Source organism: Ornithorhynchus anatinus, chromosome X1, assembly GCF_004115215.2.
Source record: "Ornithorhynchus anatinus isolate Pmale09 chromosome X1, mOrnAna1.pri.v4, whole genome shotgun sequence".
NCBI lineage: Eukaryota > Metazoa > Chordata > Mammalia > Monotremata > Ornithorhynchidae > Ornithorhynchus > Ornithorhynchus anatinus.
The window spans coordinates 92,305,373-92,332,157 of NC_041749.1; the positions used below are offsets into that span (position 1 = coordinate 92,305,373).

Consider the following 26,785-nt stretch of genomic DNA (forward strand, 5'->3'; position numbering starts at 1 on the left):
TGAGCTTAGCATGCCTATACAAGAAGTCTTCACCTCTGCAACAGCCTCTACTGCTCATATTTCACCAGACTGTGCACTGGATGTTTCTGAACATGAAAAGACACACTGCAATGGTTGAAGATGCCCTATTCTGTGCTCCTGTGACGTAGACAAAATTAAACTTGGGCCTGTAGGGGGTGCAGCGTTCACAAAGAGCCCATTGAGCAGCCATAGCTTGCAACCCTGTTGGTTTTAAATACGGTTGGTACTTTGTCATCCGTCATCTTGTATATGGAAGTGAAGGCAACGTCGACCTGAGTTAAGGGAAGGATTCTCAACCAGTCTGAACTCTCATGAGTGGCTAGGTAACAATGAAGATAACCTTCCATCTGCAGATGCCAAAAAATTGCTGTTTTAAGTGGAAAAGATGAAACACACTAGGTTTTTTCTGCTGTTTAATAGGCAAAGCTTGAGAATGCCTACTTCAGCGAAGTAGGCCAACGCAAACACTCGGCAACAGAGTACCGCTTAAGAATTACCTTCTTATTTGCTGCGTTTTCTATAGCATTATTAACAAGGGTTTCCAAGGGTATCGAATGACATTCCTTTTTGTCAGTTTCATTTTCTGACTCCTTCTTGTCACCTTCCTGGGAGCTTTTGAAGGGATCACAAAAGGTTTGTTGGTAGGTTGTTGGTGGTACACGTTTTGGCTCTCGTTTGGCCTGTTGAAGACGCTGGTTTCTAAGGACCAAATGTTGTGGAATTTGGCCTTGGACGAAATCCTTCTGGTAGGTTGAAATAAATGACCTTTGATCAGCGAGTTGTTTTTTCTTCTCTTGTTTCGAATCCTGCAACAGGGTGACATGAATTAGCTGCTCAGCCCCCGTTACCTGGTACTCCAAATGAGTGGAGCCATAGATTTGATGACCCCGCACCACTCCTCTGTTCTCCCCTGCTCTCCTTGACCCTATAACTACTGACCAAGGTTCATCCATTTATTGAAGTGCAAAGTCTGAAGGCAGCTTCTCGTTCTATATTTTACCCAATCAATCCTAACTGGGGTGATATAGATGAGACAATGGAAGGTTCCACCAGAAAACTTCAGTGAAGGGCTGCCCAGGATTTTCTGGATGAGCTGTAGTACAATGTGGAATACTATTAGAACTACAGAGAAGGGCTCTTTCCCCAGATGTAGGAGATAACTCTAGTAGGGCCCTTTTCTGTCTTCACCACCCCCGAGTTTGTGTAGGCTCAGAACTCACATGAGAACGTCTGTTTGAGGCAGTCCCTTTGGAGGGCTCTTTTTTGTTGGAATCCTGGGAAAAAAAAATGAAGCAACGTAAGAATGGGATGTAATGCTCTCCTTCATCAATCACTTCTTCAAAGTAATTTTAGTGATAATGAGCTTTTTTGCTTATTTAACTCTTTTCAAACCATGTAGAGTCAACCATACGGCTTTACTACTAATGAAATAGTAATGACTTGCTTGGAATTTAAAACTTCCTCGGGACTTTATCCTCTTGTTTTAGGTTCTTAATGTTCCTTAGAATCTACAGCAAGTTGTGTATTTTTCCTGAAGGTTGAGTTCACTCTTGAAAAATCACCCAGTCCATCAATGGCATTTATGGAGCAGTTACCATGTGCAGAGCACTGTACAAATTGCTTAGGAAATATAGTACGATAGAATAATAGTAATATTAGAGTACAAAGAAGGGTTCTTTACATAGATGGAGGAAATAACTACCTCTCACACTTGTGCTCTTGGCCCTGCCGTTATGTTGGGAAGCAGTATGGTCTAGTGGAAAGAGCATGGGCCTGGAAGTCAGAGGACCTGGGTTCTAATCCTGGCTCCGCCACCTCCCTTCTCTGTGACCCTTAGGCAAGTCATTTTACTTCTCTGGGACTCGGTTTCCTGATCTGTCAAATGGGGATTCAATTCCTGTTCTCCCTCCTGCTTAGACTGTGAGCATATATATATATATAAAATTATTTATATAAATATATAATATACAATATAAATATATTGTATAAAATTGTGTATATTATATATAATTATATATTGTTTTAATATAATGCATATATTATATTGTTATATTATTATATGTATAATATGTATTATATATACATATTATTATATGTATAATATGTATTATATTATATTATATAATATATGTATTATATTATATTATATAATCTGCCCAGCCCTCACATTGGCAAACCTGTTTAAGTTGATCTGTTCAGAGGGTGAGTTTTCATTTGTATCCCCACCCCCCAAATGAGACTTTCACCTCTGTTTGTAATGCTCTTCTCCATCAATAACTTCTTAGAAATAGTAATAATAAGGTGTTTGGCGGCTTAACTTCTTTTCAAACATGTAGATTGAGCCATTTGGCATGGCTACTAATGAAATCATAATGACTTGCTTAATACATAAAACTGTATGACCCTGGGCAAGTCATTTAACTTTTCTGTGACTCAGCTTCCTCATCTGTGAAATTGGGATAAGATACTTGCTTTCCTTTCCACTTAAACTGGGGCCAAAAATTAAGCAGCGTGGCCTAGTGGATAGAGCACGGGCCTGGAAGTCAGAAGGACCTGGGTTCTAATCCTTGCTCAGCCCCTTGTCTGCTGTGTGACCTTGGGCAAGTTACTTAGCTTTTCTGTGCCTCAGTTACCTCATTGTAAAATGGGGGTTAAGACTGTGAGCCCCATATGGCACGGGGACTATGTCCAACCTGATTACCTTGTATCTAACCCAGTGCTTAGAACAGTGCCTATCAAATACTAAGCACTTTAAAAAATATTATAAAAACCCCACAAAATCCCACCCATCTCCATTTCCAGCTCCAAATAAATGAGCCCCACCCTGTACCTTCTCCCTGCCCCCAGAAGAAAAAAAAACAAACCAGTGGCATCACTCCCTCTGAACTAATTCCATGGGGACACTGGCCTTCCTTACTCTCCCCTTAATCTCTTACCCTAATCAATCTTCACTAAAGTCCACTGCATCCTATATAAAACAAACGTAGGCTTCTGCCTTATGGCTTCTAAAAGTTTTATGGTGAGTCTCAGGTAATTGGTTGGTAGGTCAATCACCCAAAGCTAGTGCCCACATTAAGTTATGAATTTACTTAGTTTTCTACATTATCCTAACAAGCTTACCATTATACTTGTATCTTGGTTCAGCAGCACAAGGTTTGCTTGTTGCTCTTTCCTTGCTGGGGCAGCAAATGGGAGCAACCTTTGCCGTCTGATAGGTTGAGAGCAACGTGATGTCACAAGCTCAGATTGTTGGGTCAAGCCTTTACTTAGCCAGTTAGAGTAAGAGTCTAGTTTGCATGATTTAACAATCCAAGTCTTATGAGGGTGCTTTCTTCTCAGCCTGCACTCAGTGAATCATTATCATTGTCAGAGGTATTTATTGAATACTATGATATTCCCCCCACCCCCAGCCCATCAAAGTTTAGGTTACATAACAATCCATAATTGATTTTAATGTTGGTCTTCTGCTCTAGTCTGTAAGCTCCTTGTGGGCAGGGAATGGGTCTACCAACTGTTGCATTGTGCTTATTCATTCATTCATTCAGTTGTATTTATTAAGTGCTCTGCGCAGAGCACTGTACTAAGTGCTTGCGAAAGTACAGTGCAACAATAAACAGTGACAATCCCTGCCCACAACAAGCTCACAGTTTAGAGGACAAGCTCATAGTCTGGAAATGCTGCCGATTGATGAAGCTGCATTGTGTGACATACACAGGCCACTGGGTCTGGGACGTTTGTAGAGCCACTGTAGCACTTGACACTTGATCCTCCGATTTACCCAGAGTCCCTGGGACCCCAAGGGCCAGCCAGCTCAGGAACATTGACCTGGGCTGAGGCAAACCTGATACCACACATTTAGTGTGGCCTGGCATGGAGAGGGGGACTAAACAGCCCTGAAAGGGGTTGTCATGGGTTTCTTTCTGGGATGTGAAGGATAGGATTCCTTTAAGAGGGAAAGTTCCAGTTCTTGAAAATGCTAAGAGAACCAACAGAAGCCGCAAGAGAATTTAGCACAAGGGAGGCACACATGTGCTGAGTTTATTCGATAACTAAAAGAGTTACTTGAGGTTAAATAACACATGCACTGCTTAGACTGACTGTAAAGTGAAGAGACATACTGTTGTGGCAGTGTGAAGTCTTTGTTTCACCCAGTGGCAACTGTCCTTCATATAATGGGGCCACTGATGGTTCTTCCTAATCCAGACAAGGAGATTGTAAACTCCTTGTGGGCAGGGATCTTGTCTACCAACTCTACTGTACTATCCCAAATACTTAGTACATTTCAATCAGTGGTATTTTTTGAGCGTTCACTGCATGCAGACTACTGTACTAAGTGCTTGGGAAAGTATAGTAAAATAGAGTTGGTGCACATGATTCCTGCCCACAAGAAGCTTGTAGTCTACAGGGGGAGACAGACATTAAAATAAATTATAGATAGGGGAAATAGTAGAGTATAAGGATATGTATATAAGTGCTATGGGGCTGCATTGAGTAGCAAAGTGCTTAAGGGGTACATGACCAATTACATAGGCGACAGAGGGGAGGATGTGTAGGGGAAATGAGGACTTAGGGAAGGCCTCTTGGAGGAGTCATAATTTTAGGAGGGTTTTTGAAGAGGGGAAGAGAGGTGGACTGTCTGATATTCTCTTGCTATTCTCCATTTCAAGCCAGGGTCTATTTGATTCTCCTCTTGAATGGCTGCTGAGTGGCTGCTGCTGGTGCTCTGTTCCTCTCCTTTCCAAAATGGCAGCTTAAGCGGTTACGTGGAAGGAATGGGGCAGGCGTGGCGGAGTTGCGGCAGGCACATCCAAGGCAGAATCCTGGTGCTCAGCTTGAGCCTGCTTCAGGACAAGCCTTCAAATGGGGCTGCATGTGTTTGGGACTGTGCTTGGTTAAGGAACATGGTAGAAACCTGTTGTGGAATGAATTCTTCATACACTGCTCACTCCTCCCCTCCCTTGGAATCCACCTGGGGTAGTTACATGGATTTAAGATAGTCCATTTCCTCCCCCCATCCTTCCCCCTGCCCCAGCCCCAAGCAGCAGCAGAATCGGATTCATTGAGGGTTTGTCTTTCCTACAGTGGTGTCAGAGACATTAGTGGGAAAGTAGTTTCCAGATGACAACCCTCATTATGTTTCATTCATTGGATCATATTTGAGCACTTACTGTGTGCAGAGCACCCTATTAAGTGATTGGGCGAGTACAAAACAACAATAAGCACAATCCCTGTCCACAACAAGCTTAATAATAACAATAATAATTATAATGATAATAATGTTGGTATTTGTTAAGTGCTTTCTATGTGCAAAGCACTTGGAGGATACAAGGTGATCAGGTTGTCCCTTCAGGGGCTCACAGTCTTCATACCCATTTTACAGATGAGGTAACTGAGACCCAGAGAATAACTTGCCTAAAGTCACACAACTAACAAGTGGTGGAGCCGGGATTAGAACCCATGACCTCTGACTCCCAATCCCGTGCTTTTTACACTGAGCCATGCTGCTTCTCTAGCTTACAGTCTAGAGGGGAGACAGACATTAATATAAATAAATTATAGCTATGTACATAAGTGTTGTGGAGAAGGGAGGTTGGATGAATAAAGGTAGCAAGTCAGGGTGACACAGAAGGGAGTGGGGGAAGAGGAAAGGAATCAGGGAAGGCCTCTTGGAGGAGCTGTACCTTCAATAAGACTTTGAAGTAGGGGAGAGTAATTGTCTGTCGGATTTAAGGAGGGTGGGGCATTCCGGGCCAGTGGAGGGACATGGGTGAGGGGTTGGCGAAGAGATAGATGGGATTGAGGAAATATTTACTGTATTTCAAGAGAATGCTGAAAAAATATTTTGTACATTTAAAAGTAAAAAGTTGTCTTATTTGCATATTTGAAATAAAATTTTCCCCTTCTGTGAATTATTTGTGGTTTTAGGTAATGAATACCTAATTCCTTCCCCCATCAGCCTGAATAACTGAGAGTTAACTGTATATTGAAGTGCTCCTAAATCAACATTTTATCCCTTCATGAAGTCTGTGTAAAAGTAGTTGCTTTACAAATGAAGAAATTGCCTTCCCTGTGGGGATGGGGAGTGGATGTAGAACTGTTACCAGAATCCCATTCTTTGAAAGTGGAGGGCTAGCCCCTGCTGTCCCCAGGTTTCCTGCAGCCCCTGAACAGGGCTAGAATCTACAGCTGTAGAGAATCCAGGGACCCCTCCATCCCACTTAAGATCCTGGGGAGTGAGCCAAGGCAGTTTTTTTTTTAAATGGTATTTGTTAAGCACCTATTGTGTGTCAGGTACTGTACTAAGTGCTGGAGTGATGGTCAGTTCCCCTCCCAAATTCAATCCAGGGTCACAAATGGCCCTCTAGTACTCTGTGGCTTCTCTGTGGCCCCAGACACTGGAAAGGAGCAGCCTAAAAATTGACAAGCCAATTTTGCCACATCAGTGGGTTGCTGTACTTTCTAAGCATTCTCTCTAAGGAAATGTAGATGTTTAAGAGGCTTTGGAAGCCTATTCTGCATGGAAAACAGCTGTCAATGGGGAGAAGGTGGAAGAGTCAGTGAAGGAAATGCCAAGGTTCAATCAACTCTGAGGGAGGGAATAAAAGGACATCAGCAGTGCTATTCCTTGGCATTGGGCCTATGGTCCATCCAGAGCAGTATTCTGGGTCTGATGGTGGTAATGGGATGCTTAGGGAAATTGTGATGGTTGACATCCATTCTGATGGTTAGGATGGACCATCAAACTAGCACTAGCATATTTAACAGGTTTGGGGGGGATGGAATGGAAGGGGGAGGCTGAGAGGTCTGTGTCAGACCCAGGTCACCCTTGATTTGAGTAGCTTAGAACTCTGGGGTCCCAGAGTTCAATACAACAGTCAAAAATTAAATAGTACTTATTGAGTACCCACTGTGAACACTGCACTGTACTAGCAGCTTGGGCGAGTACAGTAGAGAGGAGCTCTCTGTCTGCCCCCAGCATGCTCTGTGCATGCTGGGAGGGTATAAAAGCTGCTGCTCTGCCTTCTCGGTCCCTCTTCACCTTTGGAACCAAATGAAACTTGGGGCGTTGCAGCCTCACCTCCCTGCCTGCTCTCGGCCCCCCTTACCATGGCTGAGCGAATTGCCTTCTCTCTTCACCACCCAGGGCTGGCACCAGCTCCCCTCCGTACCACCAAGGAGACCCCATCCCATCCAGCTTTCCACCCTTCCCCCCTCCCCCTGCCAACAGCTCCTGCAGCTGGAGGCCTCACAGAACCTCAGGAAAGCTAGTGGCTGCGTAGCCATTGAATCACAAGGAGAAATTTGGCTTCTCTAGTCACAGATCCCTACTGACTTTTGTTTTTATTTTTTGTGTTGTGTATTTGTCCTTATCCCTCATGCTGTTTTAATGTTTAATGTTTTGTTGTTCCCAGTGTGTCTATCTCTAGTCTTCCCGTAACCTCCCTCCCTCCCCACCTATATTCATAGATTGTGAGCTCCTCCAGGGACAGGGGCCAGGTCTAATTCCCACAGGGATTCTCTTTCCCAGCATTTAGTAAAGTGTTCTGCACCCAGTAAGGACTTAATAAATATTAATACTACTATCACTCCTGTCCTCAAAGAGCTTACCTTCTAGTGGTGAGCATAGCACAGCTATGTGCAGTAGGCTTCATCTCTGCAATTGCCTCTCCTGCTTCTATTTGACCAGATTGTGTGCACTGAATGTTTCTGAATGTGAAAAGATGTACAAGAGCAGATTGTTGTTTGATTCTTTTGTTAATGATACTTGTTGAGAGCTTACTATGTGCCAGGCACTGTACTAAGCATTGGGGTAGATACCAGATAATCAAGTTGAACACAGTCCAGTCCCACATGGGGCTGGACTTGAACAGAATGAAACTTGGGCCTGAAGGAGATACAAAATTCCTAAAAAACCTGTTGAGCAGCCAAAGCTGTAACCCAGATGGTTTCAATTAATCATATTTATTGAGCACTTTCTGTGTGTAGTGCTTGGGAGAGTACATTATAAGGGAGTTGGTAGAAAAGTACTCTGCCCACAGTGAGCGTACAGTCTGGAAGAGGAGATAGACATAATATATACAAATTAAATTACAGATATGTACATAAGTGCTGTGGGGCTGCAGGAGGGGTGAATAAAGAGTGCAAATCTTAGTAGAAAGGTGATAGAGAAAAGAGTGGCAGAAGAGGAACTGAGGTTTAATTGGAGAAGGTCTTTTAGAGGAAGTGTGTTTTCAACTGAGGCTTTGAAGATAGGGAGTGTGAATGTCAGATAATAATGATTATGGCATTCTTTAAGGTCTTACTATGTATCAAGCACTGTTCTAAGAACTGGGGTATTTACAAGTTAATCAGGTGGGACACAGTCTCTGTCCCACATGAGGCTCATTGAAACCCCATTTTATTTATTCATTCATTCAATTGTATTTATTGAGTGCTTTACAGTGTGCAGAGCACTGTACTAAGTGCTTGGAAAGTAAAATTCGGCAACAGATAGAGACAATCTCTACCCAACAATGGGCACACAGTCAAGAAGGGGGAGACAGACAACAAAACAAGTAGACAGGCATCATTAGCTTCAAAATAGATAAATGGAATTACAGATACATTTACACATCATTAATAAAATAAATAGAATAATAAATATGTACAAATATACACAAATGCTGTGGGGCGGGGAAGGGGGTAGAGCAGAGGGAGGGAGTGGGGCAATGGGGAGGGGAAGAGGAGCAGAGGGAAAGGGGGGCTCAGTTTGGGAAGGCTCTCAGTGAGGCTTTGAAGAAACTATGGTACAGAGAAGTTAGGTAACTTGCCCAAAGTGACACAGTAGGCAAGTAGAGGAGGCAGGATTAGAACCCAGGTTCTCTGTCTCCCAGACCCAGGCTCTTTGCACTAGGCCATGCTGTGGTTAAATGTGGTTGATACTGTGCCATCCATTAGACCTGAGCTAAGGGAAAGATTCTCAGACAGTCAGAACTCTCATGAGTGTCCAGGTAACAGTAAAGATAACCTTCTACCTGCAGAAGCCGAAAAATTGCTTTTATCAATGGAAAAGATGAAACGTTGTTTTTCTGCTGTTTAAAAGTCAGGGCTTGAACATGCCTACTTTAATGAAGCAGGACAAATCAAACAGTCAACCACTGTGTATCTCTTGGCAACCAGCTCCCTCCTTGTGCATTTTTGATTGGATCTTCAACATATACTTCAGTGGATATCGAGCAGATCTCCTTTTTTCAGATATTACATTTTCTGGCTCCTAATTGTCACTTAGGCAAGCATATTTAAAATGTTATTTATTGAACACTTATTATATATACAGCACTGTACTAATCACTTGGAAAAACATTTTGTACCTTAGGAGTAGGTTCCTTTATGGCCCAGTTTCCCTGCACAAAATCCTGGGGTAGGATGAACTGTGTCCCTTAGGTTTTTTGTTTGTTTTTATTGGTATTTATTATGAACCCAGCACTGTACTAAGCACTGGGGTAGATACAAGATAATCAGCTTGGACACAGTCCCTGTCCCACACAGGCCTCACAATCTTAATTCCCATTTTACAGATGAGGTGACCAAGGCACTTTGTGCCCAAGGTCACACAGCAGAAAATTCATTCATTCAATCATATTTTTTGAGCACTTAATGTGTGCAGAGCACTGTACTAAGTGCTTGGGAAGTACAATTCAGCAACAGATAGAGACAATCCCTGCCTACAAAAGGCTCATAGTATAGAAGGGGGAGAAAGACATCAAAACAAGTGCTGTGGGGTGGGGGGGTATAACAAAAGTAATGAGTCGGGGTGATGGGGAGGGGAGGGGGAGCAGAGGAAAAGGGGGGCTTAGTCTCAGAAGGCCTCCTGGAGGAGGTGATCTCTCTGTAGGGCTTTGAAGGGGGGGAAGTGTGCTAGTTTGGAGGATTTGAGGAGGGAGGCCAGAGGTAGGACGAGGGCTAGGGGTCGATGACGAGACAGGTGAGAATGAGGCACAGTGAGAAGATTAGTACCAGAGGAGTGGAGTGTGTGGGCTGAGATGTAGAAGGAGAGGAGGGAGGTGAGGTAAGAAGGGGCAAGGTGATGGAGAGCTTTGAAGCCAAGAGTGAGGAGTTTTTGCCTCATATGGAGGTTGATAGGCAACCACTGGAGATTTTTGAGGAGAGGGGTGACACACCCAGAGCATTTCTGGAGAAAGATAATCCGGGCAGCAGAGTGAAGTATAGACTGAAGTAGGGAGAGATAGGAGGTTGGGAGACCAGAGAGGATGCTGATGTAGTAATACAGTTGGGTTATGATGAGTGACTGTAATAACGTGGTAGCGGTTTGGATGGAGAGGAAAGGGTGGATCTTGGCGATGTTGTGAAGGTGAGACTGGCAGATTTTGGTCATGGATTGGATATGTGGGGTGAATGAGAGATCGGAGTCAAGGATGACACCAAGGTTGCGGCCTTGTGAGACAGGAAGGATGGTAGTGCCGTCCACAGTGACGGGAAAGTCAGGGAGAGGACAGGGTTTCGGAGGGAAGATAAGGGCTCAGTCTTGGACATGTTGAGTTTTAGGTGGCATGGGGGACATCCAGATGGAGATGGCCTGAAGGCAGGAGGAGATGCAAGCCTGGAGGGAGGGAGAGAGGACAGGGGAGGAGATGCAGATTTGGGTAATCATCTGAGTAGAGATGATAATAATGATAATTTTGGTATTTGTTAAGCGCTTACTATGTGCCAAGCACTGTTCTAAGTGCTGGGTAGATACAAGGTAATCAGGTTGTCCTTCATGGGGCTCACAGTCTTAATCCCCATTTTCTAGATGGGGTAACTGAAGCACAGAGAAGTTCAGTGACTTGCCCAAATTCACACAGCTGACAAGTGGCGGAGCTGGGATTAGAACCCATGACCTCTGACTCCCAAGCCCGGGCTCTTTCCACTGAGCCACGCTGCTTCTCATGCTGATAGTTGAAGCCGTGGGAGCAAATGAGTTCACCAAGGGAGTGAGTATAGATGGAGAACAGAAGGGGACCAAGAACTCACCCTTGAGGAACCTCTACAGTTAGGGGATGGGAGGGGGAGGAGGAGCCTGCAAAGACAGACAAGTGGCAGAGCTAGGACTACAAGCTAGGTCCTCTGACTCCCAGGTCCATGCTCTTTCCCCCAAGGCCATGCTACTTCTCAGCCTCAGAGTTAAGAAATCTGTGAAAAGTCTATGAACCAGAAAAATCTCAGCTGGCTTCTGGGGAAGTTTTGCTTTGCCACTCAGCACGTAGGAGAGGGCTACAAACTGGCCTTGACTTGTCTGATAATTTCTACTTCCCAGGCTCTGGAACCAATCTCTCAACTGGCTTTCTGATGTGAGTTTTCATGTTGAATGTTGTACACAGTTGAGGCATAGGGGAGTGGGGTTTGGGATGGGTTCATTCTAATCAATCGATTGATCAAGCAATCAATCTTTAGGAATAATACCATAGTTCATACCTTTCTGTAGAGAAGTGTGAACATAAGCCCATGGGCAGTGCCATGGTCCATAATGAATAGCTAGGGGATTTAGAGAGGTAGAGAGGAAAGGGCACAGACCTGGGAATCAGAGGACATGGGTTCTAATCCTGGCTCTGATCCGTGCCTGCTGTGGGACCTTGGGCAAATCATTAAACTTTTCTGTGTCTCTGTCTCCTCATCTGGGAAATTGGAATAAGATACCTGTTCTCCCTCCCGCTTAGACTGTGAGCCGCACGTGGGACAGGGAATGTAACCAAACTTATCTAGTATCTACTCCAGTACTTAGCACAGTGTTTGGTGCATAAGGAAGTGCTTCATGAATACCACAGTTCTTCTTGTCCATCTTGTTCTTTTTCTTCTTGTTCTTATTATTATTACGGCAGTAAGTTTTACCTCTAGGACAGTCCTGATATTACCCCAGAGCCCACCTACTGTGGGCCTGGGTTAGCATTTCTCATCCAGAAGACAGAGATGTGGCTTGAAGCCTGCTGGCAGAAGCCAAAAGTTAAAACTGGCATCTTATCTCAACTCCTCCTTCCAAAGAACTGGATTCCCCACCCTGAAAAACGAATGGCATCGCTCCTTCTGTGCAATTCTTTGGGGGCAATGGCCTTTCTTACCTTCACTGTGCTGTGCTATCAGTAACCTAGAAACCATCACCCATCCTTCCTGAAACAGCCAGAGCTGGGGGATCAGTCCACAAGGCACTGCTGGGGGTCCCTGCCCTCCTTCAGCCCCTCCTTATGGAGTATGGATGGGCCAGCAGCAGCTTCTGCAGCCACCAAGTTCAAAATAGAAAGCAGTTGAGTAAAAGGTAAAGGTTAGGCTGGTTATGGGTCTTGGGCTAAGCCGGCATGTGGAGGAGGGGGTTGGGGAGGAGGGGTGGGTGGGTTTGGGCTGTGGGAATGGGAAGTGACTAAGAGCAGGAAGGAGTAGGGAGGGATTAAGCTCAGCAGAAAGCAGCTTGCTTCACTCAAAAGCACAACAAAAAATGCTGGTATTGATTGAGCAACTACTGTGTGCAGAGCACTGTATTAAATGCTTGGGAGAGTACAATAGCGTGAGTAGACATGTTCCCTGCCCTGAGTTTACAATCTAGTGGGTGAATGTAAAAGCACATTATTGAAAAACTTAGTGTATTAATTAGCAGAGCCATATGAAAAATTCCCAGGATTTTTGTGTTCCTTGTTTTTTCTTCATCTTCCTCACCAGTCCTTATTCATTCATTCATTCATTCAATCATATTTATTGAGCGCTTACAGTACAGACCACTGTACTATGTGCTTAGAAGTACAGTTCAGCAACAAATAGAGACAATCCCTGCCCACAAGAGGCTTACAGTCCCCTGGTCATCTTCTCTGCTCTTCCCTCCCTTTCTCACATCCCTGCCTCTTCATTCCCATGCCCCATCCCCGCCCTGGTCTTCCTGAAAGGACAGCCCTAATGGGTAGGTAGTAGGAGAAGCATGTGATATCACATGGTTTATACACTGAACACACATCAAATGCATGATTTTGTGGAAACATTACTGATTCCACCTAAAGCTAGAGCATTTCTCCAGGGGGACCCCCAACCCCTACCCAACTTGCTCCAAAGGTCCTTCTGGACATGGGCACCACTTGCAAGCCGCAGAACTTGATAACAAGAGCCAAGGTGGAGTGAGGCTGGACACTTAAAATAAGAAGCTTGGCACATAGTAAGTGCTTAACAAATGCTACTACCTATTAATAATAATAATAGTAATAAAAACCCTCATCTGTAAAATGGTGATGAGATAAAGTCAGATCTACAAAACCCCCAGTACTGTGTGGAATAGGGATTGGGTCAAATTTGCTAACCTTGTATCTACTGTGATGCTTAGCTTATAGTAAGTACATATGTTTACTATATGCTTAATAAATGCCATGATTATCATTATTTCCTCTTTTCAATCCTAAAACCATGAGGCAACCCAAGAACAAAGGTTTTTACTCACTCTCCCATCCACCATGTCTGGTCTTTAAGCTGCCCCTGACATACAGAAGTGGCATTCATGAACATATAGTGCTTTTGTAGACCAATTTTCATCAGCTGGATCTTTAAGGGACTGGTAGGTGTCCAGTTTATTTTAAAAGTTGATGCCACTATTTTTCAGGATGTGGCCAGACAACAGTTCTCGGGTTTGTGCTCCAGTGAAATCTCTCTCCTGCTCCCAGAGAGCTGCCATTTCCTTTTATGGAGAGGAATGACCTAGATCCAGTGTTGCAACAATAAAGCCCCACTGAGGGCAGAAATCCTGGATTTTATTTTAGTATTTTCTCTAAAGCAACAGTTTGGTAGCTGATTGGCACAGGGCCAGTTAGACAAGTGCCCAGATAGCTACAGGACTGATCTTTAAAGCCCCTTGCATGATTTTCATTCTGATGGTTTCTGTTATCATTCTTGGGTAGTGATATTTGCTATGTTCTGGTAGCATCTTTCATCTAAATATCACTACATTCTACTTTGTATTCTGAGGAGGGTCAGTTGGACATAATTTCTGTTCACTGATGATTTGGCTTTTGTATCAACTGTCTGATAGACAATAAGCATTGCTCATGGTTTTGCAAAGCCCTTTCTATGCTTCCCAGCGGCAGAGCAGTGATAAAGCTGATACAAGCAAGCCTCATAAAGCCAGTAATGTCAGAGAATCCTCCATTCATTTATTATCTGCAGGATCATTTTGTTTAGACTTTGGGCCTGTGGGACAGTGCTTATCTTTTTTTATGGTACCTGTTAAGTGGTTACTATGGGTCAGGCACTGTACTAAGTGCTGGGGTAGTTACAAGCTAATCAGGTTGGACACAGTCCATGTCCCACATGAGACTCACAGTCTTAATTTCCATTTTACAGATGAGGGAACTGAGTCCCAGGGAAGTGAAGCAGCGTGGCTCAGTGGAAAGAGCACGGGCTTTGGAGTCAGAGGTCATGGGTTCGAATCCCGACTCGGCCACTTGTCAGCTGTGTGACTTTGGGCAAGTCACTTAACTTCTCGGTGCCTCAGTTCCCTCATCTGTAAAATGGGGATAAAGACTGTGAGCCCCACGTGGGACAACCTGATTCCCCTGTGTCTACCCCAGCGCTTAGAACAGTGCTCGGCACATAGTAAGCGCTTAACAAATACCAACATTATTAAAGTCACACAGCAGACAAGTGGTGGAGACAGTATTAGACACTAGGACCTTCTGACTCCCAGGCCTGTGTTCTGTCCACTAAGCCACGCTACTTCTCAAAGTTTTGTACTCCTTCCCAACCTTTCTTAGGTCAGATCTACAAAAGTCAGGTAATCTGGGCCAAAATATGCAATATGGCCTGAAAAATCTAAAAATTTCAAGCCAAATTAAAAAAGAAATTACCCATGTAGGATCATTTTCTAACATCTGTCTGACACGTTTCATTGCTTCTCTTCTCCTTAGCAGTGCCAGGAAGTACCACTCGGGGTCCTCAGCACATTTCATAGCTGGCTTCTCCTGACTGTATTGTCGCCTGCAAGGGAACTTCACTGTGAATTTGAGGATGTTCGACTTGCAATGTAAACCTGGATGAATTTCCTTCATTTTTCAGTAGAAAGTACCAAATTGTCATGATTTCTCTTCCTCCCTACTCTCAAGGCAATCTGCCTGCTCAGGGCCTAACACACCCGTGCCGTGGGTGGATGGTGTAAGAAGGCCCAGCAGGTGGAGGCAGTATACCCCATTAGTCCTGTCCTTGGCCCAACCAGGTTGCTAAGGAATATGTGGGACTTTTCCACTCCTCTTCCTTGCCTTCCAAATCCTGCTGTCAGTTTGGCTGACCTCAGGACAATCCCCTCTAACCTAAGCATGCCTTGTTTCCCTGAACCCCAGATGAATGGTCTCAAAATGAATTGTGATAACTATCATCCCTCCATTGCCAATTCCTGGTTTGTGAAAACCGTGCTTTAGGCACTGAGACCCTTAAGCAGCAGGCAGGATCAACTTCCATGCTCTTTTTTCCCACCCCCTACAATGTGGTTAACCTATCATAGATACAATATGAGTATGCCTGCTGCGGTAAGAAAAAAGCATAGCAGACAAGCGGTTTTCAGATGAAAACCCAACTAGATCAAAGAGCTAGCAAAGGCTAAAAACAGCAGCTGACTATGTTGAAATAAAGCAGAGTCAAAAAATGTTACTGTTTTTCTACTATCCAACTTTACACCTCCTTATAAGAGGTGTATGCAACCAACAATACAGTTGAGTTTAATGCTGATTTGAATGCCTCCCACGGGAGTGCAAATAGGAAAACCTTTTTTGAAGTCAAAGGGGGATACACATGACGGCATTGTCTCTGCTCCCAGTAAAGCCAAACCCATAACTGATGGGCATTTTTCCAGAGTTTTCTCCCTTAGAGACTTGAGACATTAATATGTGGGGGTAAACTGCAAAGGAACTGTAATTTGGATAGAGGGGTGGTTGTTGTTGGGAGTGGGCGAAATAGCTTTGATGTGCTGAGGTGTCTTTAGGGGTATGAATTGGGGACCAGGCCTTGAGGTAGAGTTTTCTGATCTTTCAAAGAAAGACCAGTGAGCCAAATAAAGGGAAACAATTTAAAGAGGTTTTTTTTCCTCTTGGCCAGAGCCTGAATATGTTTTCATGTCAAAAGCTGACATAGGCAGTAAAGGTTCAGTGCAGTTGGTTCTTTTATACAAGGGTGGAATATGGAGGAGGGTGACCAGCTGTTTTATCTCTTTATCTCTGTCTCTCACTCTCTCTCTTCTTCAGTGAGCATCTACCTTGCTTCAGCCTGGGAAAGGTGAGAAACCATCAGTTACAGCAGAATAAGGTCCCTGCTGCTCTCTTAGCACAGTATCGAAGGCCTGAGGCCTGAGAGAGAAGCCTCTGCTTCAAGAGGAGTGAGAAGTCATCAACTTCATGGAGTTTTTCAACTTTTAGAATTGTTGGAAAGGCTATGACAGTGACAGTCACTGCTGTGACCCTGAATTCTGAGCTGCTAGAAGCCTGCAACTCTACTCCTCTAGCCACAGTACCCTGTTGTCTTGTGATTCTACTTATCTTCATCCTTGTCCCTTATGCTGTTTTTGTATTTGTATTGTTTCTCCTTTCCCTGCATGTTGCCTGCCAATCTCTCAACCACATTCATTCTTAGCATGAGGGCCCCTCGAGGTTCAGGGATAACATCTAATTCTCACCAGTATTTTTCCTGATGCTTAATATAGTAGGCATTCAATAAATAAAATTACTACTACCACTACAGCAATTAATCGACGGTATTTTACTGAGCTCAGTACAGAGTGCTGTGCTAAGCACTAGGGACAGTTCAGTAGAGTCGGTAGACATGATTACTGCCCTCTAGGATCTTACAGTCTAGTGGGCAAGACAAACATTAAAATAAATTATGGCTAGGGGAAGCAGCAGAGTGAGTGTAGGGGGAAGCGGCGTGGCGTAGTGGGTAGAGCACAGGCCTGGGAGTCAGAAGGTTGTGGATTCTAATCCCAGCTCCACCACTTGTCTGCTGTGTGACCTTGGGCAAGTCACTTTACTTCGCTGTGCCTCAGTTTCCTCATCTGTAAAATGGAGATTGAGACTGTGAGCCCAGTACTGAAGAAAGGAGATACAATTAAATGCGACAATTATCATATAGTTTCCTTGATCTCACATGACAGCAAGGTACTGCTAAAAGTTATGCAGCTTTGAATGGAAGCCTACATGGAATGCGAATTGCCCGATGTTGAAGCAGGATTCCAGAAAAGATGAGGGATGCGAGATATTAATGCTGATGTCCGTTGGATGATTGAAAGGACAATAGAAAATCAAAAGGAAGTCAGCATGTGCTTTATTGATTACAGTAAGGCCTTTGACTGCGTGGATCACAAGAAACAATGCAGCACATTAAGGAAAATAGGCATACTGGACCATTTAATTGCATTAGTACAGAACCTGTATGACAACATGAGGCTACAATAAGAATAGAATATGGAGAAACAGATTGGTTTCCCATCAGTAAGGGTGTAAGACAAGGATGTATCTTATCACTTTATCTGTTCACCCTTTACACCGAATACCTAATGAGAGAAGCTGGATTGGATGAAGATGAAGAGGAACTGGGAGTAAAGTTTGAAGGAAGGAATATAAACAACCTTCGTTATGCTGATGATACCGTACTACCAGAAAGTGAAGAAGACTTGAAGGGCTTATTATTAAAAGTTAAGGATCAGAACAAAAAGATGGGCCTATATTTGAATGTCAAGAAAGCAAAGATAATGACAACTTGAAGTTTTAACACATTTGTAGTGAATGGAGAGAAGATTGAAATAGTTGACAATTTTTCGCTCCGAAGATTGAAATAGTTGACAATTTTTCTCTCCTGGAATTGATAATCAATAATAAAGGAAATAGTAGCTAAGAAATATGCTGAAGATTAATGTTAGGAAGACTTGCTATGAAGAGCCTAGAAAAAATCATGAAATGCGCTGATGTAACTATTGTCACAAAAATACAAATCAATGTATGGATCCGAAAGCTGGACAGTGAAAAAACAAGACAGAAAAAACATCGATTCTTTTGAAATGTGGTATTGGAGAAGGCTTTTGCGAATACCATGGACTGCCCGAAAAACAAATAAATGGATTTTTGATTAAATTAAACCAAAGTGGTCTTTGGAAGGCCAAATGACTCGACTTAAATTAGCATATTTTGGACACATAATCAGGAGGACTGATTCTCTGGAGAAGGCACTAATGCTAGGAAAAGTCCAGGGAAAACACGGAAGAGGCTGACCAGCAGCTATATGGTTGAGACCATAACAACAATAACAGAAGAACCATTAGCAAGGTTGCGGATTATGGCAGAGGACAGGACATTCTGGAGAAAGCATATCCATGGAGTCGCTATGAATCGGAAATGTCTTGATGGCACTTAATAATAATAATAATAATAATAATGATAATAATAATTAAGGATATGTACACAGACCAAATAAAGGATTTGACTTTTTTAATGATATTTGCTAAGTGTTTACTATGTGCCAGGCACTGTAGTAAGTGGTGGGGTAGATACAAGTTAATCAGGTTGGACACAGTCCCTGTCCCACTTAGGGCTCACAGTCTTAATCCCCATTTTACACATGAGGTAAGTGAAGCCCAGAGAAGGGAAGTGACTTGTCCAAGGTCACACAGCAGACAATTCATGGAGCTGGGATTAGAACCCAGGTCCTTCCCACTCCCAAGCCCACGCTTTATCCACCAGCCCATGCTGCTTCTCTGATTTCAGGATGAGGAGTTTAGTTAGGTCTAAGGACAGCAAAGATTACAAAGTCATGGAATTGAAAAGGTTCTCATTTCAGTGGACTTGTTTAACTGTGAACTTGCCTGAATCCGGTGGGGTGGACTAGATTTCTCTCTTCCATCCCTGTGATACGATGTGTCTAATACTGCTCAGATTTGAAGACGCTATGAGTCAGAATTTCTATGTGATTCTAAACATAAGCTTGTGCCCAGTGCCAATGCTGGGTCAGGCCAATGGTCTACTTAGCCAAGTATTCTGTCTCTGACAGTGGCAACAGCAATCTTGAAGGAAACTCAAATTATGTTTACACTTCTTGGCATGCACCCTAAGGGTTAAAAATGGCCCATCAGACACCCCTAACTTTTATCATCAATCAGTGGTATTTATTGAGGGTTTACTAGGTGCAGATCACTGTACTAAGCCCTTGAGATTCCAATAGAGTTGATAGACGTGATCATGGTGGGATAGAAGAGATCAAGGTACAAAGAGTAGGTTGATATAAGAGGAGAGAAGTGTATGAGTTGGGTGGTAGTAGGAGGTCAGCAAGGTAAAGTAGAAGGGGGTGAGCTGATCTAGTGCTTTAAAGCTGAAGGTAAGGAGTTTCTGACTGATGCAGAAGTGGATGGGCAAACATTGGAGGTTTTTGAGGAGTGGGACAATATGGACTGATTTTTTTTTTCAGAAAAATGATCCAGACAGCAGAGTCAAGTATGGACTGTAGAGTTATTATCCTTAACTTTTCCTCAAGTGACCCATTATAGACATGTCAATCAGAACAAAAGCAACACAATTACTGTGAGGTGTTTGTCTCCCTTTTTCTGGAATATATTCATTTCCCAGTGTTACTGTCCCCAGGAAACAGTATGCTACCAGTCTGATTTTTTGATGACTGGAAGATTTGCAGGTAGAAATTACAGGAAGTGGACAGAATGGTGTACAGAAGTTAAAAATGACCAAAATTGATGAGTTTTTAGGACTACTCTGACAAAGTTCTCTGGTGGTCATAGCAGGGAATATGCTGCTTGGGGGACCAAGTCATCGTGGTGAAGGCCAGGGAAGCCAATTGACACTGGGCACCAATAACATATGGATGCCTAGAATTGGGCACCTGGATTACCACAACCAAGGGTACCACCTCCATGAAGATGAGGGGGGATTGGCACCATGGGATGGGCACCAAGGAAGTGAGACCTTTAGCTTCAACTCCACAGTGTTTTGGGCAGGGCCGTGCCTAACCCTCCTCTCCCCTTAAGGCTGGAAGCCAAGAACCAGCATCAAGCCTTGCTGCCACTGCAGTCCATATTGTCCCACCGTGGCTCCTTTAACCGCTGGCCCTAGGGTCCATGAAGACAAACTGTATGCCTGCCTTATCCTTATTCTGCCCAAGCATCAGGGTTCGAAGCAGACTTTAGGGCTCTAAAGCATCTGTGGTAATCACCCACATTCTGCTGCTCCCTGGTCTAAAGCTGCTGGCTTCTGCATGAGCAGCAGAGCACCTGATGGTTGCATGGAGGTGGTGGCAGAGATTGGCTGCTCTGGGCCAGGGAATGGCATGGGGACTGTGACCTTGCAAGGTTCATGCTACTGCGGCAACTCAAGCTGTGTAGCCTAATGAATAGAGCACGGCCTGGGAATCAGAAGGATCAGAGGTCTAATCCCAGCTCTGTCGCTTGTCTGTTGTGTGACCTTGGACAAGTCACTTCACTTCTCTGTTCCTCAGTTACCTCATCTTTAATGGGGATTACTACTGTGAGCCCCGTGTGGAACATGGACTGTGTCCAACCTGATTAACTTGTATCTACCCCAGAATTTAGAACAGTGCCTGGCACATAATAAACTCTTAACAAAAACCATAAAAACAAACCAAAAACAAACCAAAACCTCGAGGGCTCTGACTCCTGGCTCATCCACAGAGGATTCTCCAAGCTGCCATGGCAGCCTGAGTGGTGAGATGGGTGGACCATTCATCTTTTATGGGGTTCTCGAGCCTGGGGAAAAAGGAGCTTCTGGCCTGCTCAGTGAGGGCAAGAAAACCCACAGTGATGACTGGGTGGCAGGAATGGGGAGGGCCTTTAACTTCCTCTCCCACCCCCTGATTTCCCTTTCTGCCTCTTCTATTTGGTTTTCTCCCCTTTTGCCCCCTCCTAGCCACTCAATGCTCTGCCTCCTGCACTCTGCCTTAAATTCTAGCCCATTCTCAAAATTAAAAGCTTGTACCTCTGATCACTTCACCCCTGTAGTGTGGCCTATGGAAAGAGCACAGGCCTGGGAATCAGAGGATCTGTTCCACACTGGGCTGCCAATCTAAAAATGAGGGAGAATAGGTATTATGTCCCCACTTTAGAGATGAGGAAACTGAGGCATGGAGAAGTAAGGTGACTTGCCCAAGTCATTCAGGAGGCAAGTGCCACAGCTGGGATTAGAACCCATTAATTAGAACCATTCCCAGGCCCATATTCTTTCCACTAGGCAATGTTGCTAGGTCAAACATCTTGTTCCCAGAATTTCCATTAAAGAACAAACAAAGCATGGCAGGGGAAGGGAATGAGAGTTTATCCGCTGCTGGGGGACACTTGTGTTTTTTTAGTCCAGGGATATAGAGCTGAATTTAGTCACTCCAAACACCAGTGAATCAAGCCTTCTTGTTAGTCTTTTCCACACAGCAACTGCAATTCATCAATTCCTTAATTATGATGACCTTTCACAAGGAGATGTCTTAATGGAAAGAACACAGCCTTGGGAGTCAGAGATTGTGGGTTCTAATCACAGCTCCGTCACTTGTCAGCTGTGTGGCTTTGGGCAAGTCACTTAACTTCTCTGTGCCTCAGTTACCTCATCTGTAAAATGGGGATCAAGACTGTGAGCCCCACATGGGACAATCTGATTACCTTGTATCTACCCCAGCACTTAGAACAGTGCTTGGCACATAGTAAGTGCTTAAATACCATTATTATTATTAAGGAGCATATAACTTTCTCTCTGTTCCATTCTGTTTTTAATCTACAAGCCAGACCACCCAAGGTGGGTAGCGATGTAGCCTCAAGAGTTCTCAATTCTACAATAACTCTCACAATTTAAAAACTAGTCAAATAATGATCTATTGCCTTTTCGATGGTGAGTCATCCCTCCCTACTTTCTCCACTATAGGTCAAGGACAATGTCTGATTCCATATCCTTGCACCTTTTCCCAGGACTTAGATCAAGGTTTTGCACATGATGATGATGATAGTGGTATTTATTAAGTGCTTCCTGGTGGCAGTCATTGTACTAAGCGCTGGATACAATAATAATGTTGGTATTTGTTAAGCACTTACTATGTGCAGAGCACTGTTCTAAGCGCTGGGGTAGATACAGGGTAATCAGGTTGTCCCACGTGAGGCTCACAGTTAATCCCCATTTTACAGATGAGGTAACTGAGGCACAGAGAAGTGAAGTGACTTGCCCACAGTCACACAGCTGACAAGTGGCAGAGCCAGGAGTCGAACTCATGACCTCTGACTCCGAAGCCCAGGCTCTTTCCACTGAGCCACGCAGCTTCCCTCAAGCCAATCACGTTGACATGTGGGGCTCATAGCCTCAACCCCATTTTACAGCTGAGGTAACTGAAGCACAGAGAACTGAAGTGACTTTCCCAAGGCCACACAGCAAACAATTGGTGGAGCCGGGATTAGAACTCAGGTCCTTCTTACTCCCAGTCCCATGCTGTATCCACTATTTCATGCTGCTCCTCCTATAATTATGGTATTTGTGAAGTGCTTACTATGGGCCAAGCACTCTTCTAAGAGCTAGGGTAGATACAAGGTAATCAGGTTGTCCCACGTGGGGTTCACAGTCTTAATCCCCATTTTACAGATGAGGTAACTGAGTCACAGAGAAGAGACGTGACTTGCCCAAGGTCACACAGCAGACAAGTGGTGGAGCCAGAATTAGAACCCACGACCTCTGACTCCCAAGCCGATGCTCTTGCCTCTCGGCCGTGCCTATCATACATTTGCATTTGTGCAAAAGTCCACGTCAAAAAAAACTCACACTGTAGCCTTCACCCCCTCTGATGCCATGTGCAGAAGCTATTTTTTCTGACCCCATGACTCACTCTAACCAGATACATTTGAGTTGTCGAATTGATTAATTGTTTGAATTCCCTAAAAGAAATACTAGCCAGAACTCATAGTGAGAACAGGCAGTGTGGCAGAACTTGACAAGTGGAAGAAAGGATGAGAAAAATTAAAAAAAGGATCACAGCCCTGCACTGCTTGGTTAGTCTTAAAATTTGGCCACTGCCTGGCCATTTAAAAATCCCACTTGAGGCCATGAGGGTGACTGGGGATGGCTTAGACTTGTAAATTCCTTGTGGGCAGGGATCATGTTTCTCAACTCTGCGTTGTGCTCTCCCAAGGGTTTAGTGCAGTGCTATACAGACAGTAAGCGCTCAAAAAGTACCATTGACTGTAGCATTGATGAAGAGCCCAGTGCAGGGTAGCCAGCAATAATAACAGTAAGTGAGTGCAAACAAAAACACAGCCCCTTCAGCCACCACCACTACCAGATCCACCACAGTGGAAACCTCTGTGGAACACACAGTGGCTGCTGCTGCAGAAGTTGCTAAAGCATCAAAAGTGCCCATGGCAGCAGGGGTTGTGTTGGATGCAGTTTGGCAGCATTCACCTGCTTGTAGTATTTGCCCAGCTCCAAAGATATCATGAGAGAGAGAGAAAGAGAAATAGAAATGAGAATGTTGATTTGTTACCTCTGCTTTTGTGCTTGTCTCTTGGCCTGCTTGTCACAATCTTCCTAGCTCTTTCCTCCCTCATCTTCCCTGTCACCAGCCTCATGAGATAAGTAATGTAGAAGAGGTTTGAAGAAATAAGCGTACTATTCAAATTCAAGGTAAGAGATTATTAGCCTCGGTCACCTTCCCACTATGAACTCAAGAAAGGAGTCACTTCAACTTGGTAAGAAAATTCTGGGAATCCTCTAAGCACAAAACTTTTTTAGAACATTTTGTTTCTACTCCTAAAGGAGGAATTGCAATCTCTCTACTGATCTAAGGGAAAATGTCAGTGGAACAGGAGCTTGTTAAAGGAGAATGGTCTCCTGCTGTTAGATAAATACCAAGGAGAAGTCAAAGCATTTATCTTCTGCAATGAACAGAAGACATTTAGAATGTGTTCTAACTAAATACCTTCATTTCTCTTATTATGGGGGCTGTTTCCAACAATCCAGAACATTTGGGGCCTTTATTGGACTTTGCTCTGTACAGACTGACTGAAATTGAAAAGTTCAAATTTAAGAATAGAACATTCATAGAAGTTTTTGCCATAGCATTTTAGGACTTGTGATCTGGTCTGTGTCTAATTAGCTGAAAGTATTTCATATCCATCGATTCAGAAGGGCTAGTAACTCAATACTCTTGCCTGATAATCTTAGTTTTGCTAGTCAATTCAGAATTTATGTTTGATGCAACCACTCCTTAAATGCTTGTAAATTCCAGAGATTCTAATCTATCCTATCCAGAATCACTCAAACTCCAGGTAGGCTAAGGTGAAATTATTGCTAATGAGTTAGTGTTCTTCCATTCTGGTGAAACCTAGAAATGATAATGAAACATCTTTCATTACAGACATTTCATTAGTATATTCTACCATTTATCAGGTTACTTGCTGAGCCGGTTCTTGACTCCTTGGATTACAACTCATATAGGAGCCATTACTCATGCACTTTCTACACTTGCTCCTGGTCAGCTGTAGTGGATACCAGACACTTGGAAGAGGGGACTGGCAAGGAACATGATGTCTCAGGGGAACAAGTACTGCTTCCTGCAGAAGAAGGGAAAAATCTCTCAACAGGGGGTATCTGGGGAAGTGATGTTGGGGCATTGGAAACTGGGGGAATGGTTACTGGGGAAATCTGGGGGTGCAGGGAAGAGAAACTTCATATGGAGCCCCATCCCTATTCCTGTGTAGCACAGGGTCCCAGATGTAGTGTGCCAAGAGTTGGGGGAGAGGGTAGGCAGCTGGGAATGGAAGAAGGGTTCTTGCCACTGGCAAATAATAATAATAATAATCATTATGGTATTTGTTAAGTGTTTGCTATGTACCAAGCACTATTCTAAGTGCCAGGGTAGATACAAGGTAATCAGGTTGTGCTAGGTGAGGCTCACAGTCTTAATCCCCATTTTACAGATAAGGGAACTGAGGCCCAGAGAAGTGAAGTAACTCACCTAAGGTCACACAGCAGACCAGGGGCAGAGCCAGTTTTCCACTACACCATGCTGCTTCATGTCCTGGAGCTCCAGGTTGGGTTTGCTTTGATCAGGAGGATCATAGTCGGACCTTAGAATCTGCCTCCACACATCAAGGAGATGTCAGGCTGGAGTCAGGCTAGGTGCCAAAACCTTTGTCTGGACCTGACTTTGCTCCTGTGTTTCCTGGCCACACTCCAGAACCCAATTGGGCAGCATTTTCCAAGGTGAGGGAGTGGGTGGAAGAGGGAGGGGGGAGAGAGAGAGAGAGAGAGAGAGAGAGAGAAACAGAGAGAGAGAGAGAGAGACAGGTCTCTTTTCTTACAGAAAAAAGTGCAATAAGGTCAAGTGGCCAGCCCCCATGCACTGAATGGAATTGTAACAAATTTTGACCTCTGGTACTGCCACCCTCAAAAAGGCTAGCACACTTGACAGTCAATCAATCAATCATTTATTGAGTGCTTACTGTGTGCAGAGCACTGTACTAAGCACTTGGGAGAGTTCAAAGTAGAGTTGGTAGACACATTCTCTGCCCACAGCGAACATACAGTCTGGAGAGGGAAACGGACATTAATATAAATAAACTAATTACAGATGTCAGTAAGTGCTTTGGGGCTGAGGGAGGGGTGAATAAAAGGAGCAAATCAGAAATGCAGAAGGGAGTGGGAGAAGAGGAAATCAGGGCCTAGTCAAAGTCCTATTTTTGGCCAACATGGTGGCACCTGCAAGCCCAAAGTGGAGCAGAGCAAAGAAAAATAACATTCAGAGTGGCTGTTTTCCCCTCCACCCCCTGCCACCTACCCCATCATCTCCAAATAGTCTCCATAGAAGGCAGCTATTCAGGAGAGAAAGGAATTCTTGGGGAGCCAGCAGTGGTGACTGCACTCAACTTTAGTTTCTGTTCTTTTCACCTGCACTCCTGCTGTTCTACATCAGGGATGTCTACAGTGGGGAGAATACGTATCTCTATTACTATGCATGTGTCTGTTGCCTTTCTTTAGGTTGAGTCTACCTCTGCTCGATCTTTCTCCATAAGCCTCTACTTTGGGCCACATCCCATAATCCTCTTTGAGGCCCAAAATATATTGTCACAGCAGGAAGGAAGCAGTCAGAAAAATATCACCAAGATAGGCTACACATGTGGTATGGATTTTTCTGGCTTTATCTAATTTGTTCCAGTTTCTATCTCCTGAATCATTTCTTAAATATAGGTAAAACCCCCAAATAACTTTTTATTCTTTTCTTAAATTTTTCTACTGCCAAAATCAACTTAAAAGTTGATTTAGTATTATATTGATTAAACTCCCCATATGTGCCAGGCACCAAGCTATAAGTTGGGATGAATAAAGATAACTTAGACACAATCCCTATGACACACAGGATTCACCCTCTAGATAGGGAAATGGTGTGGCCTAGGGAAAGAGCCTAGGCCTGGGAGTCAGAGGACCCAGGTTCTAATCCACCTCTTGACTGCTGTGTGACCTCCTTGGGCAAGTCACTTAACTTCTCTGTGGCTCAGTTGCATCATCTCTACAATGAGGATTGAGACTGTGAGCCCCCACATGGGCCAGGGACTGTCCAACCCAATTTGCTTGTATCCACCCCAGCGCTTAGTACAATGTCTGGCACATAGTAAGCACTTAATGAATACCACAATTATTATTATTAAATTGCAACTAGGATTTAGAAAGTGGAAGTATGGATGTGTGAATGAATAAATGCTTAAAGAATAGAGTATTTAAATCGATAGTTCATAAGTGGTTGT

General features: G+C 43.9%; 1 protein-coding gene across 1 annotated transcript; it reads right to left on the minus strand.

The window, feature by feature from the left end:
- Positions 1-417: 417 nt before the first annotated feature.
- Positions 418-15,071, minus strand: LOC100681759. The gene is made up of 6 exons (XM_003430692.3): positions 14,871-15,071; positions 12,117-12,165; positions 3,800-3,997; positions 3,142-3,308; positions 1,242-1,295; positions 418-827 (listed from the first exon to the last, which is right to left on the minus strand). The coding sequence occupies exons 1-6, from the start codon at positions 15,069-15,071 to the stop codon at positions 459-461; spliced, it is 1,038 nt and encodes a 345-aa protein (XP_003430740.1). The 3' UTR covers positions 418-458.
- Positions 15,072-26,785: the final 11,714 nt, after the last annotated feature.